Source organism: Narcine bancroftii, chromosome 3, assembly GCF_036971445.1.
Source record: "Narcine bancroftii isolate sNarBan1 chromosome 3, sNarBan1.hap1, whole genome shotgun sequence".
In the NCBI taxonomy this organism is placed as follows: domain Eukaryota; kingdom Metazoa; phylum Chordata; class Chondrichthyes; order Torpediniformes; family Narcinidae; genus Narcine; species Narcine bancroftii.
In genome coordinates this window covers 351,490,072-351,509,863 of record NC_091471.1, presented here as the reverse complement: position 1 = coordinate 351,509,863, position 19,792 = coordinate 351,490,072, and the positions used below count along the sequence as shown (strand labels likewise).

At 38.6% G+C, this 19,792-nt stretch overlaps 1 protein-coding gene across 14 annotated transcripts in view; it reads right to left on the bottom strand.

The window, feature by feature from the left end:
* The window catches only part of helz (helicase with zinc finger), a 266,938-nt gene that overhangs the window by 2,945 nt on the left and 244,201 nt on the right, over positions 1-19,792 (bottom strand). For all 14 annotated transcript variants that reach the window (XM_069929767.1, XM_069929772.1, XM_069929768.1 and 11 more), the window contains one exon: positions 3,569-3,821. In XM_069929767.1, coding sequence (XP_069785868.1) covers positions 3,569-3,821 — 253 coding nt within the window. The remainder of the gene's footprint in view (positions 1-3,568; positions 3,822-19,792) is intronic.

Sequence of the window (19,792 nt, the reverse complement as noted above, 5' to 3'; positions counted from 1 at the left end):
TGGGTAATTTTATCAAAGGGGCTTGCATTCATTCAAAATTGAGGGTGTACATTTCTGTTGTACTTTGAGAAGCATATTTGCCACACTTGTCCACTGCGGCCTGCCTCCAATTCCAAATCCTTCAATGAAGTTTACATTTATCTACAAAATGGCTCAGTGGTTGTTCTATATTCAGACAATTACGGATAGGAACTCTACATTACATAATTTAAGGAGCATGGGTTTTGTCTTCCCAAATTTAGTGGGAAGAATGAGGCGGGGGACCTCTTAGAAACATTTTGAATGTTGAAAGGCCTGAACAGAGTAGATGTAGCAAAGTTGTTTTCCATAGTGGGGGAGTTGAGGACAATAGGGCACAGGGGGATTGAAGGGCACCCATTTAAAACAAAGATGCGGAGGGCTTTCTTCAACCAGAGAGGTGAATCTCTGGAATGTGCTGCCATGGGCGGTTGTGGAAGCCAAGTCATTGAGTGTATATAAGGCACAGAATGATAGGTTTCTGAATAGTCAGGATATCCTATTGCTAGAGTTGTGACAAATCTTTACATTTACGTTGAATAGATCAACTACACAATTATGCCCTTTTTGCATTAGTTATTGAACCTTTAGTTCAGATGATTAGGCAAAATGGTAATATTAAAGGTATTAAAGTGAGATTTGATGAATTTAAAATTAATTCGTTTGCGGATGATGTTTTGATATACTTAACAGAATCTCAGAATTATTTGAAGCGGTTACATGACAGACTGGAACAGTATGGCAAAATATCAGGCTTTAAAATTAATTGGGAAAAAAGTGAGATTATGCCATTAGCGGCATGGATTATTCTCTTTGTAAACATATTAAATACTTAATTTGATTTGACTATTTAAATTTAATAGGCATTAAGATAGATAGTAATTATAGTCATTTATATGAATTAAATTATTTATCGTTACCTTCTAACATTAAATCGACGGAACGATTTACCAATTACAATAATAGGAAGAGTTAATTATATTAAAATGAATATTTTTCCTAGGATTCAATATTTATTTCAATCTATTCCTTGTAAGATGCCCTCAAAAATTTTTAGTGCTTTTGTTGGATAACATTAAGAGGTTGAGTTTAGAATTATGATTAAATAGATTTCAAATTGTATTTTTGAGATTGGCATTAGCTGTAGCCAGAAAATGTTTAGTAATTACTTGAAAAAATGAGACTGATTTGAGTATACAGAGATGGCATATGGAATTGAGGTCTTGTATTCTGTTGGAGAAAGTAACATATAAGCTACATGATAATTATTTTTCCTATTGTAAAACTTGAAGCCCTTATTTGGATTATATGGGTTTGAAATTTTGAACCTCCCAGCCACATAGTGGTGGTGTTTCTCTAATCCATGGTAATTAATTGATGAATTTTGTTATTATCCTTTCTTTTCTTTTTCTTTCTTTGTGGGGGATAGGTTAGTGGGGGTTGGGGTTTAGTGGGTGGGGGATTGTGGGGGTTAGTTTGTATTAAATATACCATGTATGGTTTTTTTTACTGTTTTATCTATTAATTGTATATTTTTTGAATATATGTATTGTGGTTTTAATAAATAAAATATTCAAAAAAACAGTCAGGGTATCAAGGATTATGGGAAGAAGGCAGGGGAGTGAGGCTGAGTGGGAGAATGCATCAGCTCATGACAGGCCAAATGGACTATTTCTGCTCCTATAAGGGCTAATTTTCTGCTCATTTGTTGCTACAGGTTGATAAGTTTTCAGACAATTGAGTGAGAGTCAAAGTGTTGTGGTTGAGGAATTGAACTTAATGTTTTAATATAGTACTGCAGTAGAGAGCACCTAGTTGAAGAATAACTGCACCTTTACCCTTTATAAAACATAAAAATGATCCAATTATAGATATTGAATGATCTTTGTTATATAGCATTAGTTATTTGCTTTAACATTAATGTGCATATATTCATCAAATATGATCACAACTGTCAACATCTTCTAAAGTATTACTCAGACTTCAAGGTAATTGCTATCTTCAAAATAATTAGCACTAAAAATTCATACATTTAATTTGCTGATTCAGAAACATTATTGAATTGTTGAAATGTAACACATTTTAAATTAAAATTCATTTGATTATAACTTGTATATATTACATTCATTCTCTGCAGCAGAGCACAGATTATTTGTTGGAGATAATGCAGCTGGTCATATGATTTCTAGTTCCTTGAATTCTCTGAAGGAGGCAGTTACTATTTTGTGATCTTAATCTACGGTTACAGCTTTCAACAAAGTAATTTCAATTAATTTTTTCCCCAGTTCTGAATGTTGGGTTTTGATGCATAGGTTAGCCTATTCAACGTAACTTCCTATTGGAAGTCTTCCTACAGAAACTATTATTCTGCAATATTTTCTCCCAAAATATGCATAGATCATTCAAATTTACAAACCCTGTTTATGAGTGAGCTGTGAAAAATTAAGCAGCACTTAAAGGATTGCATTAACAACCCAGCATTGCTGCCCTTTGTAACACAAAGCTATAATGCAGTTAAATCGAATAAATTTACTTGGAGTTGGATTTTTAAACCTTAAGTGTTTCATCTGAGTGGTGTAAGGTAAAACATCATGAGATGGGAATGTGTAGGGAGTTACCCTGTACAGGGCAGTAACAAGAAGGGGAGGTGTCCCTGTACTCCTGTTAGGTAAAACATCATGAGATGGGAATGTACAGGGCTGTAACAAGATGTGAATGCATCCTTGTACTTACAAGATAAGAGAGACATTGATGGATTGAGAGGCAGGAAGCTAGCAGGGAAAGGATAGCAACAGTTTTAGTCATTGGACAAGTAATGATATGATGATGTTCTAAGCACATATCCAAGGGTATAAAAAATCACCATTTTGCTGATAACGGCAGAATGCATTCTCCGACTAACATGTTTAGTCGCAAGTGTTACAATCCGGTAATAAAGAACAAAGAACCCTGATTTCGACTCAGTCTGGTGTTTGTCTCACTCATTCATGAACAAAGCAGACCTAACAGTGGTAAATATGTTCCAATTTCTTTGACTCAACTGCTTGAGGGTAGTTGTTTGCACAAGGGGATTGGGTATCTGGCATTTAGAATAACTGTCTAAGCACTCAAGATTATTTCTTCCTTCATTATTCTATCTCCAAACTCTTAATCAATGGAGAACATAAAGACGATGTAACAGGAACAGGCCAACTACTGCACATGCTTGCTTCAACATTCCATTTAGGTCACAGGTGATCTGTTCCTTAATTCTACTGTCCACCTAGTTGCCCCATTCTTATTATCAATAAAAATCACAATGATGAAAATCGAAGCAGACTGAGACCTGAACTTGTACTTACTCAGTGGCAAACCATTACATGGATTAGAGATTTAAGTCCCAATGATACCCTAGCTGGAAATCATGTTGGAAACACATAGAATTCATGCAAAACCATGCAATAGTATCTGAAATAAAATTGATTTCTGGTGGGATGGTGAAGGGGAAAGTACTCCGCTCTTAGATTAGCAGATCAACATACAGAATATCTCAAAAATCTGTTTAAAATACCTAAAAGGTCCCGTGGTGCCACTGTTCTATTAGATCCATTGCACAGTATGTTCTGAAGGGCAGCTGAAGAGTTGGCATTCACCCACATCTCTGGAGACGTGTATTTATAAGAAGGATGGTTGTTGTGGTCTTGAAGATCCTTGCATTGATTAAGATTGCCTTGTGGATTGTTTGAATCTTCAGGAAATGCTTGAACAGAACTGGCTGAAATTCTTCTTTGGTACAAAGGCCTTCCTGGTCCTCTTGCTTCATACTGTTTGAGAAATATTAAAAATAATTATGTTTTAATATTCAGTAACATTTCCTTCCTATTTCTCTTTTCACCATATTAGTATATCTAGACAACGATGTCGCAAAATACAAACATTTTGTCAGCTCAGCTGAATCATTCATTAAAGTTAAATCATTCATTACACAGAGGTGAAAGTTTGCAATCCCAGCATTCATTGCTCATTTCTAATTGTTCTTCAATGATTGGCTTGCTCAACTTTTCAGACAGTAGTTAATTGTTTCACTAACTGGGAAAGGATGGTAAATTTCTTTCCCAAATGATATTAATTTATTAGAATCTGGTAGCTCCATGATCACCATTTAAACATCACCATCAACTAAATGAATTTAACTACTTCTATTGTAACTGTGGAATCTGGACATGCCTCTGGATCACAGGGTCAGGCCTTTGGATTATTTGCCTATGATGCTCCCACACCTGAATTGGAGTTACATTTCAAAAGGAGAAAGAAACAGGGACTGGCATCAATTGGACAGCTAGGGAAGGTGGCAGGAGAAGAATAAGTTCAAAAAATCTCTTCCCCTTTGACATCCATCACAAAAGCCAAATCCAATCTATTAGCTACAGACAAGGCCAAAGGGACAAAATGCAACATAAATAGACGAAGTATGCAAGAATAAATACACTAATTTTAACAAAGTATGAGTGGAATAAAACCAGTTGTATTTCTCAGATGTTGGATTGAACTATTTTTTCTATCCTCCATTTCAGCAACAATTTCTTTAAACTCAAACCATGACTATAATGTATGTTTATATTAGCTGGGTAACTACACAGGCACTGTGGGACCTTGCATTTTAAAATAACTAATGATATTTTACAATAAAAATTAGTTGTTCTGATACACTCATTGAGTATACATCACCATCAGCTTCTCCTAAATAACTGACAAAATGCATTAGAGACAACATCCTTTATCCTTACATAGATTCATCAAAGATATGTCTGTTTCATGCTAAAGGCACATAACTTTTTAACCAGCATTTGGGAAGGGGCATTCTGTCCCACAATATAACTCAAGCAGATATTGCAGATTGAATTTGAAAATGGGTTACTTTGTGTCCTGCCTGTGTCTTTTGGAAAATCAACTGAAATCACTCTCCCATCAAGAGCAACTGTCCTCTTTATTCAGTCGCCTTTCTTGTTGATTTTAAACATTTCTAACAAATTATCTATTCGTTCTAAGGAGATCAAATAAGAATAAAATAAAAAGGAGCAGGTTTCAGCTTTCTGGCCTGTCGAGCCTGCTCTGCCATTCAATAAGATCATGCCTAATCGGGCCATGGACTCAGCTCTTTCAATTTCTGTACCATGCAAAAAATTATTTAACTGTCTTAAATATATTTAATGAGGCAGCCTCAACATCTTTCTTTCTTGGGCAGAGAATTTCACAGATTAACTCTCTGGTCGAAAGAGTTCGTCCTTACTTCTGTCCTAAATCTACTCCCTTGAATCTTGAGCCTAAGCCTCCAAGTTTTAGTCTTACCTACCAGGAGAAACAATTTTCCTGCCTCTATCTTTTTTTTTAAAGAAATATATTACAGAAACAGACCCTTCCAGCCTGTGCCACGCTACCCAAACACACCCACGTGACCAATGAATCTATTAACCACAAACATCTTTGAAATGTGGGAGAAAACTGGAGCATCTGCAGCACTTCCAAAGCCAGTACATATTTTCTCAAGTGACGAGACGAGAACTATATAGAGTACTCCAGTACCCTCTACTGTTGCAGCAGAATCCCCATGCTCTTAAATTCAATTCTTCTAGCACTACATTTGCCTTCTTGATTTCTGTTGCACCTGTAAACCAGCCTTTTGTAATTTATGCATAATCAATCCCAAGTCCCTCTGCACAACAGCATGCTTCAATCTTCCACCAACTGCACCATAATCTTAACTTGTATATTTCCAGGTAAAGTGAACTACACTTACCAGCATTGTACTCCATCTACCAGATCCATGCCCACTCACTTAATCTCTCTAGATCTCTAAAATCTCTGTACGTCCTCTGACAACGTTTCACAATTTGTTTTTCCCCCTCAATTTAGTGTTAACAACAAATTTTGAAATGCTACATTCAGTCCCCTCCCAAATTGTTATTGCATTTTATTAACACTTGCAGGCCTAGCTCCAACCCCTGCAACACTCCACTCACTAATGATTGTCAACAGAGAAGCATCTATTTATCTGATCTCTCTTTTTTCTATTGGTTAACCTATCATCTATTCATGCCAATTCTTTATCTCCAATTCCACACATCCTTGTCTTTTATGTAGTACCTAGTTGAACACTCTTCTTCAGCTAAACCACAACGTTCCCTCATCCCTGGGGCCAGTATTCTAAACAAGAATTGTATCTGATAGAGCAAGTAAATCCATTCTACAAAGCCTTCTACTTCTGATAATGCAATGAGCAAAACAGAATACAGTATTCAAGTTATTTTATGACTAATTCTTTCTAACCGATACCTTTTGGATCATGTACTGTACTTTTCAAAAAAAACCCTGCTTTCTCAACCCATACCATCACCTTCAAAGATTGCCCAAATACACCCTGATCTCTGTTAATGCAACTTTCAAATTGTACAGTTCCCTTCCTCATTCTTCTTCTTATGCTATTTTGTACTGTGACAGATTATGCTGTGTTTGTGTTGTATATAGATAGGTTTTTGGGAGATAAATTGGGGCAGGTTTTTTAGTGTAGGCCACATACAAACACTTTAAAACAGATCTTATTTAAAATATTGGAGCTCTGCTCATGCTAGACAAGTTGGCCCCAGAGCCTTTGCAAAAGCTTTGGAGAGTGCCCAAAGACTTCACTAATGGAATGTTGTTTACAAAAAGGCAACAGATAAAAGAACTTGTTGGAGCCGCAGACTGCCTGGAGAGGAACTTGCTGTTCTAAGAGGGCCATGTGGTTTTGCAAGCAGAGAGTAAAACAGGCTTTTTCTCTGAGAGAGAGAGAGAGGGAAATCAGTTCTACAGTTTGACAGTCAGCAGCAGCTGGGTCTGGAACAGGACAAGCTGGCAAGCTTTTTGAAACCCCATTTGGAAGACAGGTTGAGAGTGCTTAGTTCAGCCTAGTTCGAAGTCCATGTGGTTCATTCAAGAGGAGAGGGCTGGCTGTCTAATGTTCCACTTGAAATAAGAGAAACATAAAAGAACTCTGTGGTGACCTGAAAGAAAGAGATTATCATCTGGAGAACCCTGAGGGGGCAAGTTTCTTCGGCAAGACACTGAAGTGGCTGATTAAAAAGGAATCAGTTGTGGGTGTCCAGCGAACAACAAATCTCTCTCTGAAAACTGACAAGAACCTTCCTGAGCAGTAACTATTTACCTTTCAAGCACCAAAGCCTGGTGAACTTCATAAATGTTAAATTCTGTGCACAGTATAAGAATTGCCTGCAACCCGTGAACTTGGAGGAATGAGAAGTGAGATTGGACTGAGAATCAAAGAACTTACACATTACATACATGTGCGCTTAGAATTAGAAGGGGGTTAAGTTAGGTTAGTTAAGTAAATAGTGATAAGTTAGAGTGTGATTCTGATTCTGTTTTTATGATTAACAATAATTAAAAACAACTTTTGTTTAAGTAGCCATTTGTCTTGGTAAATATCTATTGCTGCTGGGTTTTGGGGTCCTCTTGGCTCGTAACAGTATATCTGTGTTGAATTTGTTCTTCTATGTCCAAAGTGCTTAGTTCTTCTCAAATCTATTACAAACCCCCTTACCTCTTACCATATTTATTTTGAGATGTATTTTAAAGAGTGCTCAATGCAAAATTAATATAATGGATGCTCTATCAAAAAAATGTCTTTATTTAGGATACCAGACAACTCCTTTGCCTTTTACAACACAACACAAAGACATAGTTTCAGTTTAGTATCTCATCCAAAAAACATATCTAACAGTGTAGCCCTCCTTCAGTGCTTTACTGGAGCTGAGCTCCCAATGTAACTTAGAGATGAGAATATTACTTACTCAGCCATGACAAATACCCATTTCAATTATGACATAGCTACTGTTGCACTGAACTAACCCAATGATGTACACCTTGATAACGGATAACAAGAGTGAACGACAGCTTAATTGGTGCTAGCCATCTGTTACTCATAACATCTTTTAGGCAATTAGCAGCAAATTATGTCAAAAACATCAATCACAGAAAACACCATGCAATGCCAAGAAACTGCTGAAATTAGAACCGTTAATTTAAAAAATCCTTCAAGCTCTCCCACTGAGTCAAGAACAAACAAATGAAAACAATGCGTATTTTGTGTACATGGCAATAAATGGAATCTTGAAGGGCATTCTCCCTCCATGTAACTAGGCCAACAAAACCAATAAAACGTAGACAGACCTCCACCATTTCAACAGCGGAGACCTAGTGTGAATAAGAGTGCAGTATCATTGAATTTCATCATTAATTATGCTTATGTAAAAGCTTGATTTAACAATATGCTTTGAATTTGTTTTTGATATGTTAATATCCTTACTGATCAATAGTCTGACAAGATCAGAAGTTCTGCTTCTTCCATTTGGGTGGCCTCAAGTCAGCTCTGTCACTTACCATGCCTCATGCCTGGTCTGATTGCAATCTCAACTCTGGATTCTGGCCAGCAATTTTTATTTCCAATGCTGATCATGCATCAGTCTACCTCTGTCTTAAAAATATTCTCAGATTGTTTCCAACTACCCACCCCCCCCATCGAGAAAGTGAGTTGCAAAGCTTTTTCGAGAGAACTCTTTTTTGCCATATTTTGAATTAAATGGTTGTCCCTCACGTTTAAACACTGATCACCCCCTCCCTCATTCCACATATTTTCCATTAAAGTAACCTGTCCAAATTTATCGTGTAGAGGCCATCAGTGTCTTGGTTAGTTTAGTTGAGCCTCCAGCTGATACAAGCTTAGCATGTCCAACCTTCCTTCATAATGCACATCTTTCCATCATTAAGGAGGCTGGAAGTGTACACAGTACACCAGATAAGATCACACTGATGCCCTACAAACTGAAGCACAGCTGCCTCTACATTTGCCTTCAGTTAGCTATAAATTATAATGTTCAATTAGCTTTCCTAATAAACGTACCCCCTTACAAGACTTTCATATGTAATTCAATAGCTTCCTCTGCAATCTCTCACCATTTAGTTAATATGCTTCCTTTTTCTGTTTCTTGCTAAAATGGACAATTTCACATTTCCCATATAATATTCCATTTGCTGGATCTTTGCTCACTCAATCTATGCAGAACATGATGTCTGTGCCAAGCACAATGTCAAACTAAATCTCTCCCATCTGCACACAATTCATATCCCTTCATATGCATGTGTTGATCTAAAAGCTATACTTGTAGGTCTATAATGCTTCTTTCTGTTCTCTTCACAACTTACTTTCCTACCAACTTTGTGTCATTGGCAAACCCAACCTTTTCTACTTCATCCAAGTTATTTATCTAAATTGTAATACTTAAAAGCACAGGATACCATAATCTTGCTACTTTTATGATTTTATTTGGTGTAGCAGTCTTTGTTTTGTGCTTTGCACAGCTGCAATGGATTCAAAATGTCTTTTCATGGTTTGTTCCCTTTGTGTATTACCAAACATTTAGCCCCCACAGCTAAATACAATGAGCCTTTAACAAATAGAAGTGTCACATCCTACGTAATATTTGCCTGAAATGTGTATAATAAAAGTTCAAAGTTCTGATTTATTGTCAGAGTACATTCATGACATCACATACAACCGAGATCCTTTTTTCCTGCGGTGAGGCAGAATTACCACTTATTGGTAGTCCAAAAAAACTGTACTCAATGAACACGTACTCAACTGAACTACGCAATGAAGAGAAAAAAAATCAATAACGTGTAAAAAATAAGAGTCCTTAAATAGGTCCCTGATTGTGTTTGTCTGATCGTGGAGCGGTAGCTGACCAAACTGCGAAATGGGCCCCGCTTGTGAACATGATGTGGCCTTCAGTAAAACTCTGTCTGGAGGTGGGTGAGGGGGGTAATAAACCAGAGAATTACATTAGGATGTGCTGGTAATTGTGGCCTTTGAGCTGACATTGCTGTACGAATTTTTAATGTTATACCTTGTTTCCACATGGAAACCCAACAGTGTTCATTAGGATTTAGATGACATTAACATCTCAGAGGGCACGTACACACAACTGTGATACAATTTTGGTCTCTTCTCAGACAGTCAGAAATTATTGCCATAAATTAGTTTGTTTCTTACATAAATCATACACTTTTAGTGATTTAAAAAAAAACATTGTAATGGTACAACTGAAAATATCATCCAGTGCAAACACTTTAGAGAGTAGGACTTCTAATCTACAATTTTTGATTGTAAAACCTTCCAGAATTACTGGACTTCAGGGGAATAAGAATCAGCTTTTGAGCCAGTTCTTCCTCCATCTACAAATTTCTATAGTGCGTCCCAGCAGAATGATAAAGTATAGCAAATGAAGTTGATAGTTTGGATAAAATAAACTGTCAGGCAGCATTCTGCTTTTCACAGGTTATACTCTCCAACATGAACACTGTGGAAATATTTAAAACTTGTGTAAAAATATTACATTTTGAAATAAGATACTGAACAAGGGATTTTGAATCAAAAGTAGCCTTTTCCTATGGCAAGGGATCCAAGAGAGAATGAGATGAAAGCAGCGTGGTGTTAATGAGGAAAGCTGTCACAAAACTGACCAGTATCCAGGGAGGTTTAAGCTAGATGATGGTGCAAGAGATGGATAGCTGAATTCTTCCTCAATGAGCTGGGAGTTTCTTCACTCAAAATGGATGTGACTGGCTGGACATACATTTGAGACTGGCAAAAATGATCAGAGCCTGATTATAGTGAGCTAACAATCCTACTTTTGTAACATGAGTGCAAAAGATTTAAAGCTTCCATTTCCAAATATGACATATTTGAAAGTCTCCAAACCCAATGATCAAAAGCAAAATTATCTTTTTCTTTACTGGAGTGTACAGTCATCTTCTGTTGGGTTTTATGGCACTTTTCAAGCTCAGTGTGCTGAGGTATAGATTGTCAATGTTGGGGTTCAGAGACCTCCCTGTCATGTAATGGGCGCCCAGGAAATAAACTGCTGCAATTTTAGAGGCATCACAAAATCCTAAACCTACCAGCATAAATAACCAACAAGGTCCATCAGAGGGTTGCCAGCATGGCTCGGGTCATCACATGTAACCCTCTCCCGTCCAACCAACTGCTCCTAATGCCCTAGAAAAGTATCCAATGTATCAAAGGACTGATCACAATCTAGTCTCACTCTCTTCATCCTCTCCCCTCCCATCAGGAACAAGATTCATAAAAAAATAATTCCCATACCGCTAGATTGCAGTTTATTTCTCACCATCTCCAGACTCCTGATCGAACCTCAAACTGATCTCTCTCTGCATTATCTGCATTTCCTGTACTGTGTATCTTAGTTGTTATAGTATGTATGAGTATGTCTAACCGGTTTGTTCGCAAAATTACATTACATGTTTGCGACAAGTGACAATAAATTTGAATTTGTGGCCTCTAGAACACCTGGCTTTCAAACCCTGAATCTACATTTATCCAGATCCCATTAGCAAGCCAGCAGAGTTCGTAAATCTATTTGCAATAAACCACTACAGTTTGCTTGCCCAGCAGTTTATGGAGTGAATGCAATACACTCAATATACTGTGTTTTGTGGAGTGTAACCATGACAAGCCATGACCCTTGAGGTCAACACTGGTATGCTGGATCTCATTACAGTGCATGTATGGTAAGCCACTGGTGCAAAAAGCCTAATCCCAAATATCCCCCTCTTCATTTTTTTAAAATCCAAAAGCGATTTGCTAATTGGCTTGCATCTTTTCCAGTTAGACATCAAATTATGAACATAAACATATTATAATTACTTTTTCAACAGTATTTAAATCTCCAGAGTCCATAAAAACTAATAATTTCACTGTTTAGTGATTATTGGTTTTTTTTAATGAGTTCAACATTTTACAGTGAATTTCCATTGAAAAATGCCAATTCTCAGTATTTTACAAAATCCTTGTATGGCGCTGGTGGTTTGATGGTTCTTGTGCGTGTTGTAACTGTGTTGTGGGGGTGTTGATGCTCACTGGTCCATTGCTGCATCCTGTGGTGGTCGTTGCTGTTGATCATATGTTGAGTTGACTCTGGGTGGTGACAGTTGTAGGCACTGTTGCTGGAGTTGCCTGTGTATGCACATCTCCATCAACATTGCTATCTGTTCTGTCTAGGTTATTTGGGACTACTTCAAATGCCGATATGACGTGTTTTCAATTTCAGCAATACAGTTGCCCATTGACTTTTACCAAATACAACTGAGGCGACACTTTTTTCACACACATCCCAAGCTGATGTTCTTTACCATGAGTTTTGATGACCTACATTCTGACAGCTTCTCCCACTTTCAGTTCTCGTAGTTGCTTTGCTGTCGTACTGTGATTTTGGCTATTTTTCTCTCTCTTCTTCCTCTGCACTCCCTTCACAACTTTTGGCTTCAGGAGCTGTTTTGCTGTTGGCAATGTTGTCCGTGTTTGGTGTGATATTAATCTCTGCACTGGACTGTTGTGCATTCCTTCTGTAGGAGTATTTCTCCGTTCGAGGATCACCTTGTGAGCATCTGTTCCTGACTGAGCACATTTCTTCATGATTGTTTTGGCTATCTTCACAGGTGACTCTGCCTTGCCATTGGAATGCGGATGATGAGGGGTTGTTTTTCCACACATGGATGAAGTGCTAAAGCTCATCGCGGGTGAATTGTGGTCCATTATCACTCACTAATTCATCTGGGATTCCACAGCGGCTGAACTGTGATTTGAGACACACAACCAGATGTGCACTTGTAGATAACTCCATCTCATCGACTTCCCAGAATTCTGTGTAGTAATTAACAGTGATCAAATGGTTTTTTCCATTTAGAGTTAATAGGTCTGTTCCTACTTTCATCTATGGTCTGTCTGGGATTGCACGAGTCTGGAGGGGTTCCTTTGCTTGTTGGGGTTGAAACTTGTTACATGCACTGCATTGCATGTTATCTCTTATCTCGTTGTTGGGCCAGAATATGACACCTACAGCCTTCCTTAGACTTGACTTGATTCCTTGGAGGCTTGCATGGACATGTTACACCATCTCTTTTTTGATCCGCTTAGGGGTTATGAGTATGCCAGCATGGGTTGTAATCTCATCCCTGTACGCCCAATATTTGCTTATGGCGACTGGTGTACTGTTGACTATATCTGGCTAACCTCTCATCACCACATCTTTGAATACTTGCAGTGCTTAATTTTTTTCAGTAATTTCTTTCATTTGATGAAGTCTCTTGTTAGTCAGCATGACCATCGAAGCTGGGGTTATTTCCTCGATTTCTCTCATCGTTTTGCTGTGCTGATTCATGGTGAAGATCTCATAATCTGTGCCATCTTCTGCTTTCTTCAGTGGTGTAGCTGACCTTGATAACATGTCTGCTGTATACACGAGCTTTCCTTGTTTGCATCACATCCAGGTTGTCCTTCTGTAAATTTAGCAACATCTTTTGCAGGCGTTTGGGTGCTGCTAGTAGAGATTTCATGAAGATGGTTGCAGTGGTTTGTGGTCTGTTTCCACAGAGATTTTCTCTTTGCTAAACAAGTACTGGTTGAAGTGTTCACACAAATTGCCAGACATTCCTTTTCTATCTGGGCATAGTTTCTCTCTGTGTCTGCTAATGCCTTTGATGCAAATGCAACTGGTCGAGTTTCACTCGCATCACACTGCAGTGTCATTTCATCGTGTTCACCACCAAAGTACTTCAGGACTGGTGCAATGGTGTCCAGGTGATTGATACAGTTGCAGGGTGACTCTTGTTCCTTTCCCCAAAACCATTTCACGTCCTTCTCCGCCATCTTTCTCAGTGATTCACACTCTGATGACAGGTTGGGCAAGAACTTCAGAAGATAGTTCACAAAGCTTATGAAGCACTGAATGGCCTTGACACCTGAGGGTCGTTCCATCTCTAGTACAGCTCGGGCCTTCTCAGGATCTGGACAAAGTCCTTCAGCAGTAAGCACATGGCCTATGTACTTCACTTCAGTCTTCCTGAGCTGAATCTTGTTCAGCTTCAGATTCACCTGATGTGCTCTCTCTAGCAGTCCGATGAGGCTCTTGTCATGATCAGCAATGACTTCATCCAGTGTATCTCCATATCCATACACCAAGAGATCATCAACCATAGCCTCAACACCTGGCAGGTCCTGGCCTATTTCGTGTTGTCTCTGTTGATAGTCCTTAGGAACAGCAGAGATGCCAAATGGCATGTGCAACTATCTGTAGCTTCCAAATGGAGTCCAAAAAGTCGTCAAGTCGCTACTGCTCTCATCCAACCTTATCTGCCAGTATCCACCCTTAGCGTCAAAGATCGTGAGCACCTTTGCTCTGGTGAGCTGGGGAAGAATTTCTTCCATTGTTCGGGTCTTTAGGGTCTAGACATACACTAATATTTCAAGGTTTTCTCACAGCAACCATACTATTGATCCATTCAATAGGAGTAGTGACCTTCTGTATCACTCCCTTGTCCTCTAGCTCTTTGATTTTCCCTTTCAAGCTGCTCTTGAGAGCTGCTGGCACTCTTCAAGGTAGGTACTGAACAGGCTTGACACTCTCGTCAACCTCAAAATGGTATTCGCCAGCAAGACACCCAAGTCCGGTGAATACATCCTTATAATCTCATAGGATTTCATCTCTGGAGAGTGGACTTTTATGCACTTCTGTTAAATTGCATGTGACTAGTCCAAGACCCTCATTTGCTTGTGCAGACAGCAAAATAATGTCCACCACCTGGAACCTCACCTTGCATTGTGTGCCATTGCAATGTACGTACAAATCCTGTTGCCCTCCAGGCTGTATTAGCTCTCCACCAAATGGACTCAGCTTGTCCTTGGATGTTTGCAAGTTTGGACCTCCAGTTTGCATCACCTCACACATGTCTGCAAAATTCATGACACTGCAAGTGTCTATCTGTCACTTCCTTGGTCGACAGAGAGATTTGTCTGCTATCACATCTGCTTTGATAATCAACTTCTGGCCTTGCATGTTTACACTGCTCACAAGCTCCACGGTGTATAACGATTCATCACTATCATCGTCGGTTTGCTCTTTTGGTATCATGAACTTCACCGCTGTGACTTCTTCGATCGACACTTTCTGCAAAATGATTGTTCTTTTTCCATTTTGCACACTGTTTACCCCATATTGAGTAGGCTTCTCTCTCTTTCTGATGATGTCCATCACAGTATTTACATTCTGACCTCTGTCTTTTGTCTCCTTTCTGCATTGAGCTGGCTTTGCTCTGCTGTCTCCCACTATACTTCGTGTCTTCATCTGTTTTCCATAATTATTCACCGTCTTGCTCACTGAGCCCTCTATGCTCTTAAGTTGCTCTTTCGTGACTTCTGCACATTGATTGCTTTCTGCAGCGTAAGCTTATCCTCCCTCAACAAATAGGCTTTCGCAGCTGGATCTTTTGTGCCTAGCATAATGCTGTCTCTCATTAAATCTTCTTTCAGCATTCCAAACTTGCACGACTCAGCTGGTTTCCTCAGCACTGTCACATATTGACCTATGCTTTCATTTTCATGTTGATCACGAGTGTTGAATGCGTACCACTCATATACGACATTCATAGCAGGTTCAAAATGTTCCTTCAATTTCTTGAGTATTTCTGCACTTTTCCTTTGTTCTTCACATGTTATGACTAGCGTAGTGTAGACCCTATAGCACTCTTTCCCCATGAGAGATAACAAAGTAGCTACTCTAATGTTATCTGGTTTCTTGTCCAGCCTTAGCTCTGTTGTTATTTTCATAGTTCTCATACCGGGACCGGAAACATTTCCAATTCCCTTTCACTTCCTTGGGAGCTGATACTGGAAAATGTGCGGATGGCCACGGCTTATCAATCAGTTCCCCTTTCTCGACGGAAATCTGCAACTATCTATCAAGAACTATAGCATTAGTGTACTTCTCCGACAAATGAAATCAACCCAGCTCGCGTTTGTAAGTGCAAACACACATGGGTAAAAAATGCTTCAGTGGCTACTTACGCATTATGCTAACCCCACTCATCCGAGGGAGCGTGGCCAGGCCTGAGCTAGTCATTTTTGTCATCAAAATACACAAATTTTAAACTTACAAAACTCTGTCCTTTCACTGAGCAATTGCTCGTCATGTCCTCATCGCGAACACTAGCTGTCTTACAGTTCCGATAACACTTTCCAAACATGGAAAAAATCCACTACTTTGCTCAGCTTTCACTCTGACACCATGTTTCATGCGGTGTAACCATGACAAGCCTTTATTATCATATCGTGACCTCTGAGATCAACACTGGTATGCTGCATCTCATTACAATCTCTGTATGGCAAACCATTGGTGCAAAAATCCCAATCCCCAAATTATTGTATGTTGGATACATGCACCTGTACTTCCTAAGGAGGATGAGGAGGGCAAGGCTACCGGCCACCATCCTAACGTTATATGGGAGCACAATAAAGAGTGTTCTGGCTGGCTACATCGTAGGGTGGTAAGTTGGTAGCTGCAAAGATCAGTATGGAGGGTGATTAAATCAGCTGAGAAGATCACTGGGCTCTCCCTTCCCTCTATCAATGATATCTACAGGGAGTGATGCTTAAAGAGGGCCCAGAGAATCATTGAGGACCCTTACCATCCAGCCCACAGTATCTTTGAGACACTACCTTCAAAGAAGAAGTACAGGAGCATAAAAACCAGGACCACCAGACTGGAAAACAGCTTCTTCACACAGGTGGTGAGACTGTTGATCAATGATACATGATAAAATTGTGTGGGGCTGGTTGAGTGTGGTATACTTTCAGCTGCTGTCTTTGCTCTTGTGTACTGAGGTTGTACTTGGGTGGTGCAACTAAAGAAGCTCCAGAAAGTTGTTGCAAAGCTAAATCTATGCAACTGATCCTTGTAATTCAATCTATTGCTAATAAATTTATTCTTGATGCACAAATTGCCTCTTGGTTGTGAAAATTTGATCTATTTGGGAGTTATAAATATCCATTCCATCAAATATAAAGTAATGCAAACAGTAAGCACGCATTACTTGGAAATAATGAGTGCTGTGGGGCAGGTCTCATTCCTAACCTACATTTGGACTCAGCGGTCCATCAGCTGTTGAGCATGCAAATAACTATCGACACCAGAAACTACCTTGAGCAAGCCTGAGAGAATTTATTTCAGACCACAAACTAGATTCAGTTACCAGGAACTAGAAATTATAGTTTCCACTCTCAAGTCCATGTATCACTTCAATACCCTAATATAAATAAAACATTTATTATTCCATTTTTGGAAATATGATTCACCTTGCAAATGTGAAAAAGCAATGAATAATCCACTTAATTTTTATGAAAAATGAATGTCATGTTGATAGATATGTTATTGCAGAACTATACAACAAAGTGCTTCAGCAGAAAAGAGAAATGTCCCTTTGGCTGGAATAAAACTGGACATAGGACTGTGAAATGCATTTTCAAAGGTACTTCATTCTGGAGTGGAACTCAAGCTATTTAGAATTAGCAAACCATTCCTCCATTCAATTGTTAAGCATGTATGTTCACTAATAAGATTTTCAGCAACTGGATGAGCCATAGCATGTTCCAGCTACATTAACTGCATAGTGCGCTGGACAGATTTAGAAATGAAATAAATATATATGCAAGTGCTGACTAAGTTGAACTTTGAGTCAACACCATCCTCATATTCAAGTGACAGGTTTGATATCCAGCCAACAAAATTAGATGACAGGTGCAGCCAGCAATGGTTTTCTCCATCTGCCAAGGACCCACTATTCCTCTCAGTGCAAGCACACTTCTGGCCACAATTTCATTTATTCTACAAAGACTTTTACAAAAATGCATTTCCCCAGAGAGAGGGCAAGAGAGATATTGACAGAGGTTAATATACTTAAAATGAAAATTTTAAATCAGATATGTGGATATGATTGATCACAGGTAAAGCATCTACAGTACTGTATCTCATTAACTGCTAATTCCTGCACGTCCACTCTTACTTTGTTTAGCTGATATCCAAAAGGTTTTATCCTATATTCACATTTTTGTTTGTAGACCGAGTATCTGAAATATATTAGGAAGTGGGAAGATCTAAATCAGGTATTAAATAAAATCACAAAAAGCAACATACCAAAAAATCCAGAGATCTTTCTTCTAAATAATATAAGAAGTAAAGAATTAGGCCTCAAACTGGATGAAGCGCAAAAAAGATTTATTATGATAGCCTTAGCTGCAGCAAAAAAATGTATAATGTCAACTTGGAAATCAGAAGAGAGCCTGAGAGTTCAGAAATGGTACATGGAAATGAATAAATGTATTCCATTGGAAAAAATAACATATCATTTAAAAAATAAAGTCACATTATTTGAACAAATTTGGGAACCATACATGGAACATAACAGAGAGGGTCTACTGCAGACCTCCACCCCCTAAAATGATAGAATGAGAAGAAGACGAAATGAACTGACCTAGTGTGTAAAAGTAGATGACACAATTTTCTTGTTTATTTTCATTGTATGATGACATTGTTTAATGGTTTTATTGCATTGATTATTTTGAACGTTTAATGGGTTTGGAGGGGGGGTGGGAGGGGGGGAGGGGGGGAGGGATGGTAGGGGGGAAAAAAGGGGAGAAAATACCACTGTGTATATTTAAGAGGGAAATGTTTGTATGTACTTTGAATGATATGGTTAACAGTGTGAAAAATAAAAATTTTAAAAAATATATTAGGAAGTTTATCTATTGACAATATACTTGTGTTGGCGGCACAGTTAGCTTAACACTGTTAAGGTGCCAGTGATCGGGAACAGCATTCAAATCCTGTGCTATCTGTAAGGAGTTTGTACGTTCACCCCATGACTGCGTGGGTTTTCCCTGGGAGCTCTGGTTTCCTCCCACCATTCAAAATGTACTGGAGTTGTAGGTTAATTGGGTGTAATTGGGCGGCGTGGGCCAAAATGGCTCGTTATCGAGCTGTACATCTGTTATGTCTGTTACGTCTGAAATGTTTAAAAAATACTATAGGATTTTGGTTACACTTTGAGGCCATGGGCTTAAAGATGCTGAGATTGATGGGATTGATGTCTGCATTCACCCGTGTTCTTCTTACATAAAATTATTTTGGTAAAGTCTTGGTTCAGCTCTCCTTGGAAGGAACTAAGCAGCAGAGAACGGCCCGTTACTCAGCAATGACACAAGCCTCCTAGTGTGAGGAATAGAAAAACTGACACCATCAAGAGTTTGCTGTCGAAACAAAGCAGAGCTGGGTGCACGTTGCTGGGAAAGAGTGCACTGATGTGACACCTCATCAGAGATGGTAATATTAGGTTGCCAAAGATAACGGATTTACTTCATTTTAATGAAAGACATTTTCAATTAAAAATGTCATAATTATTGCTGAACTTCCTTTGTCCTCAAGGCAAGCAATTTTGATTCTATAGCACTCCCATTAAGAATCTGCTCAATAGATACAGCACAATCCAAATGAATGCAAAGTTGCCTGAACTGTTTTGATAAGCATTCAGCTCGTGTGACATTTCCCAACACTATGAATAAAACACATTTAAAATCCCATCTGCATGCTTGTTTAATCCATAAATCTTTAATTCCTGATATATACATCCTACATGGTTGTATTTGATTGGTGCAGCAGCGAAGTTTTAGATTGGGGTGGAATCACCGTTTTCACATTTATACTAAGAACAGTATACTGTTTATAAATTGGTCATACGATAATTACATCTCCTACCTAGGAAGCACCACAATTTTTCAGGTCCTTACTGCCCAAAATTTCACTACTTAAAGTAATTATCTTCCTCAATTTATAAT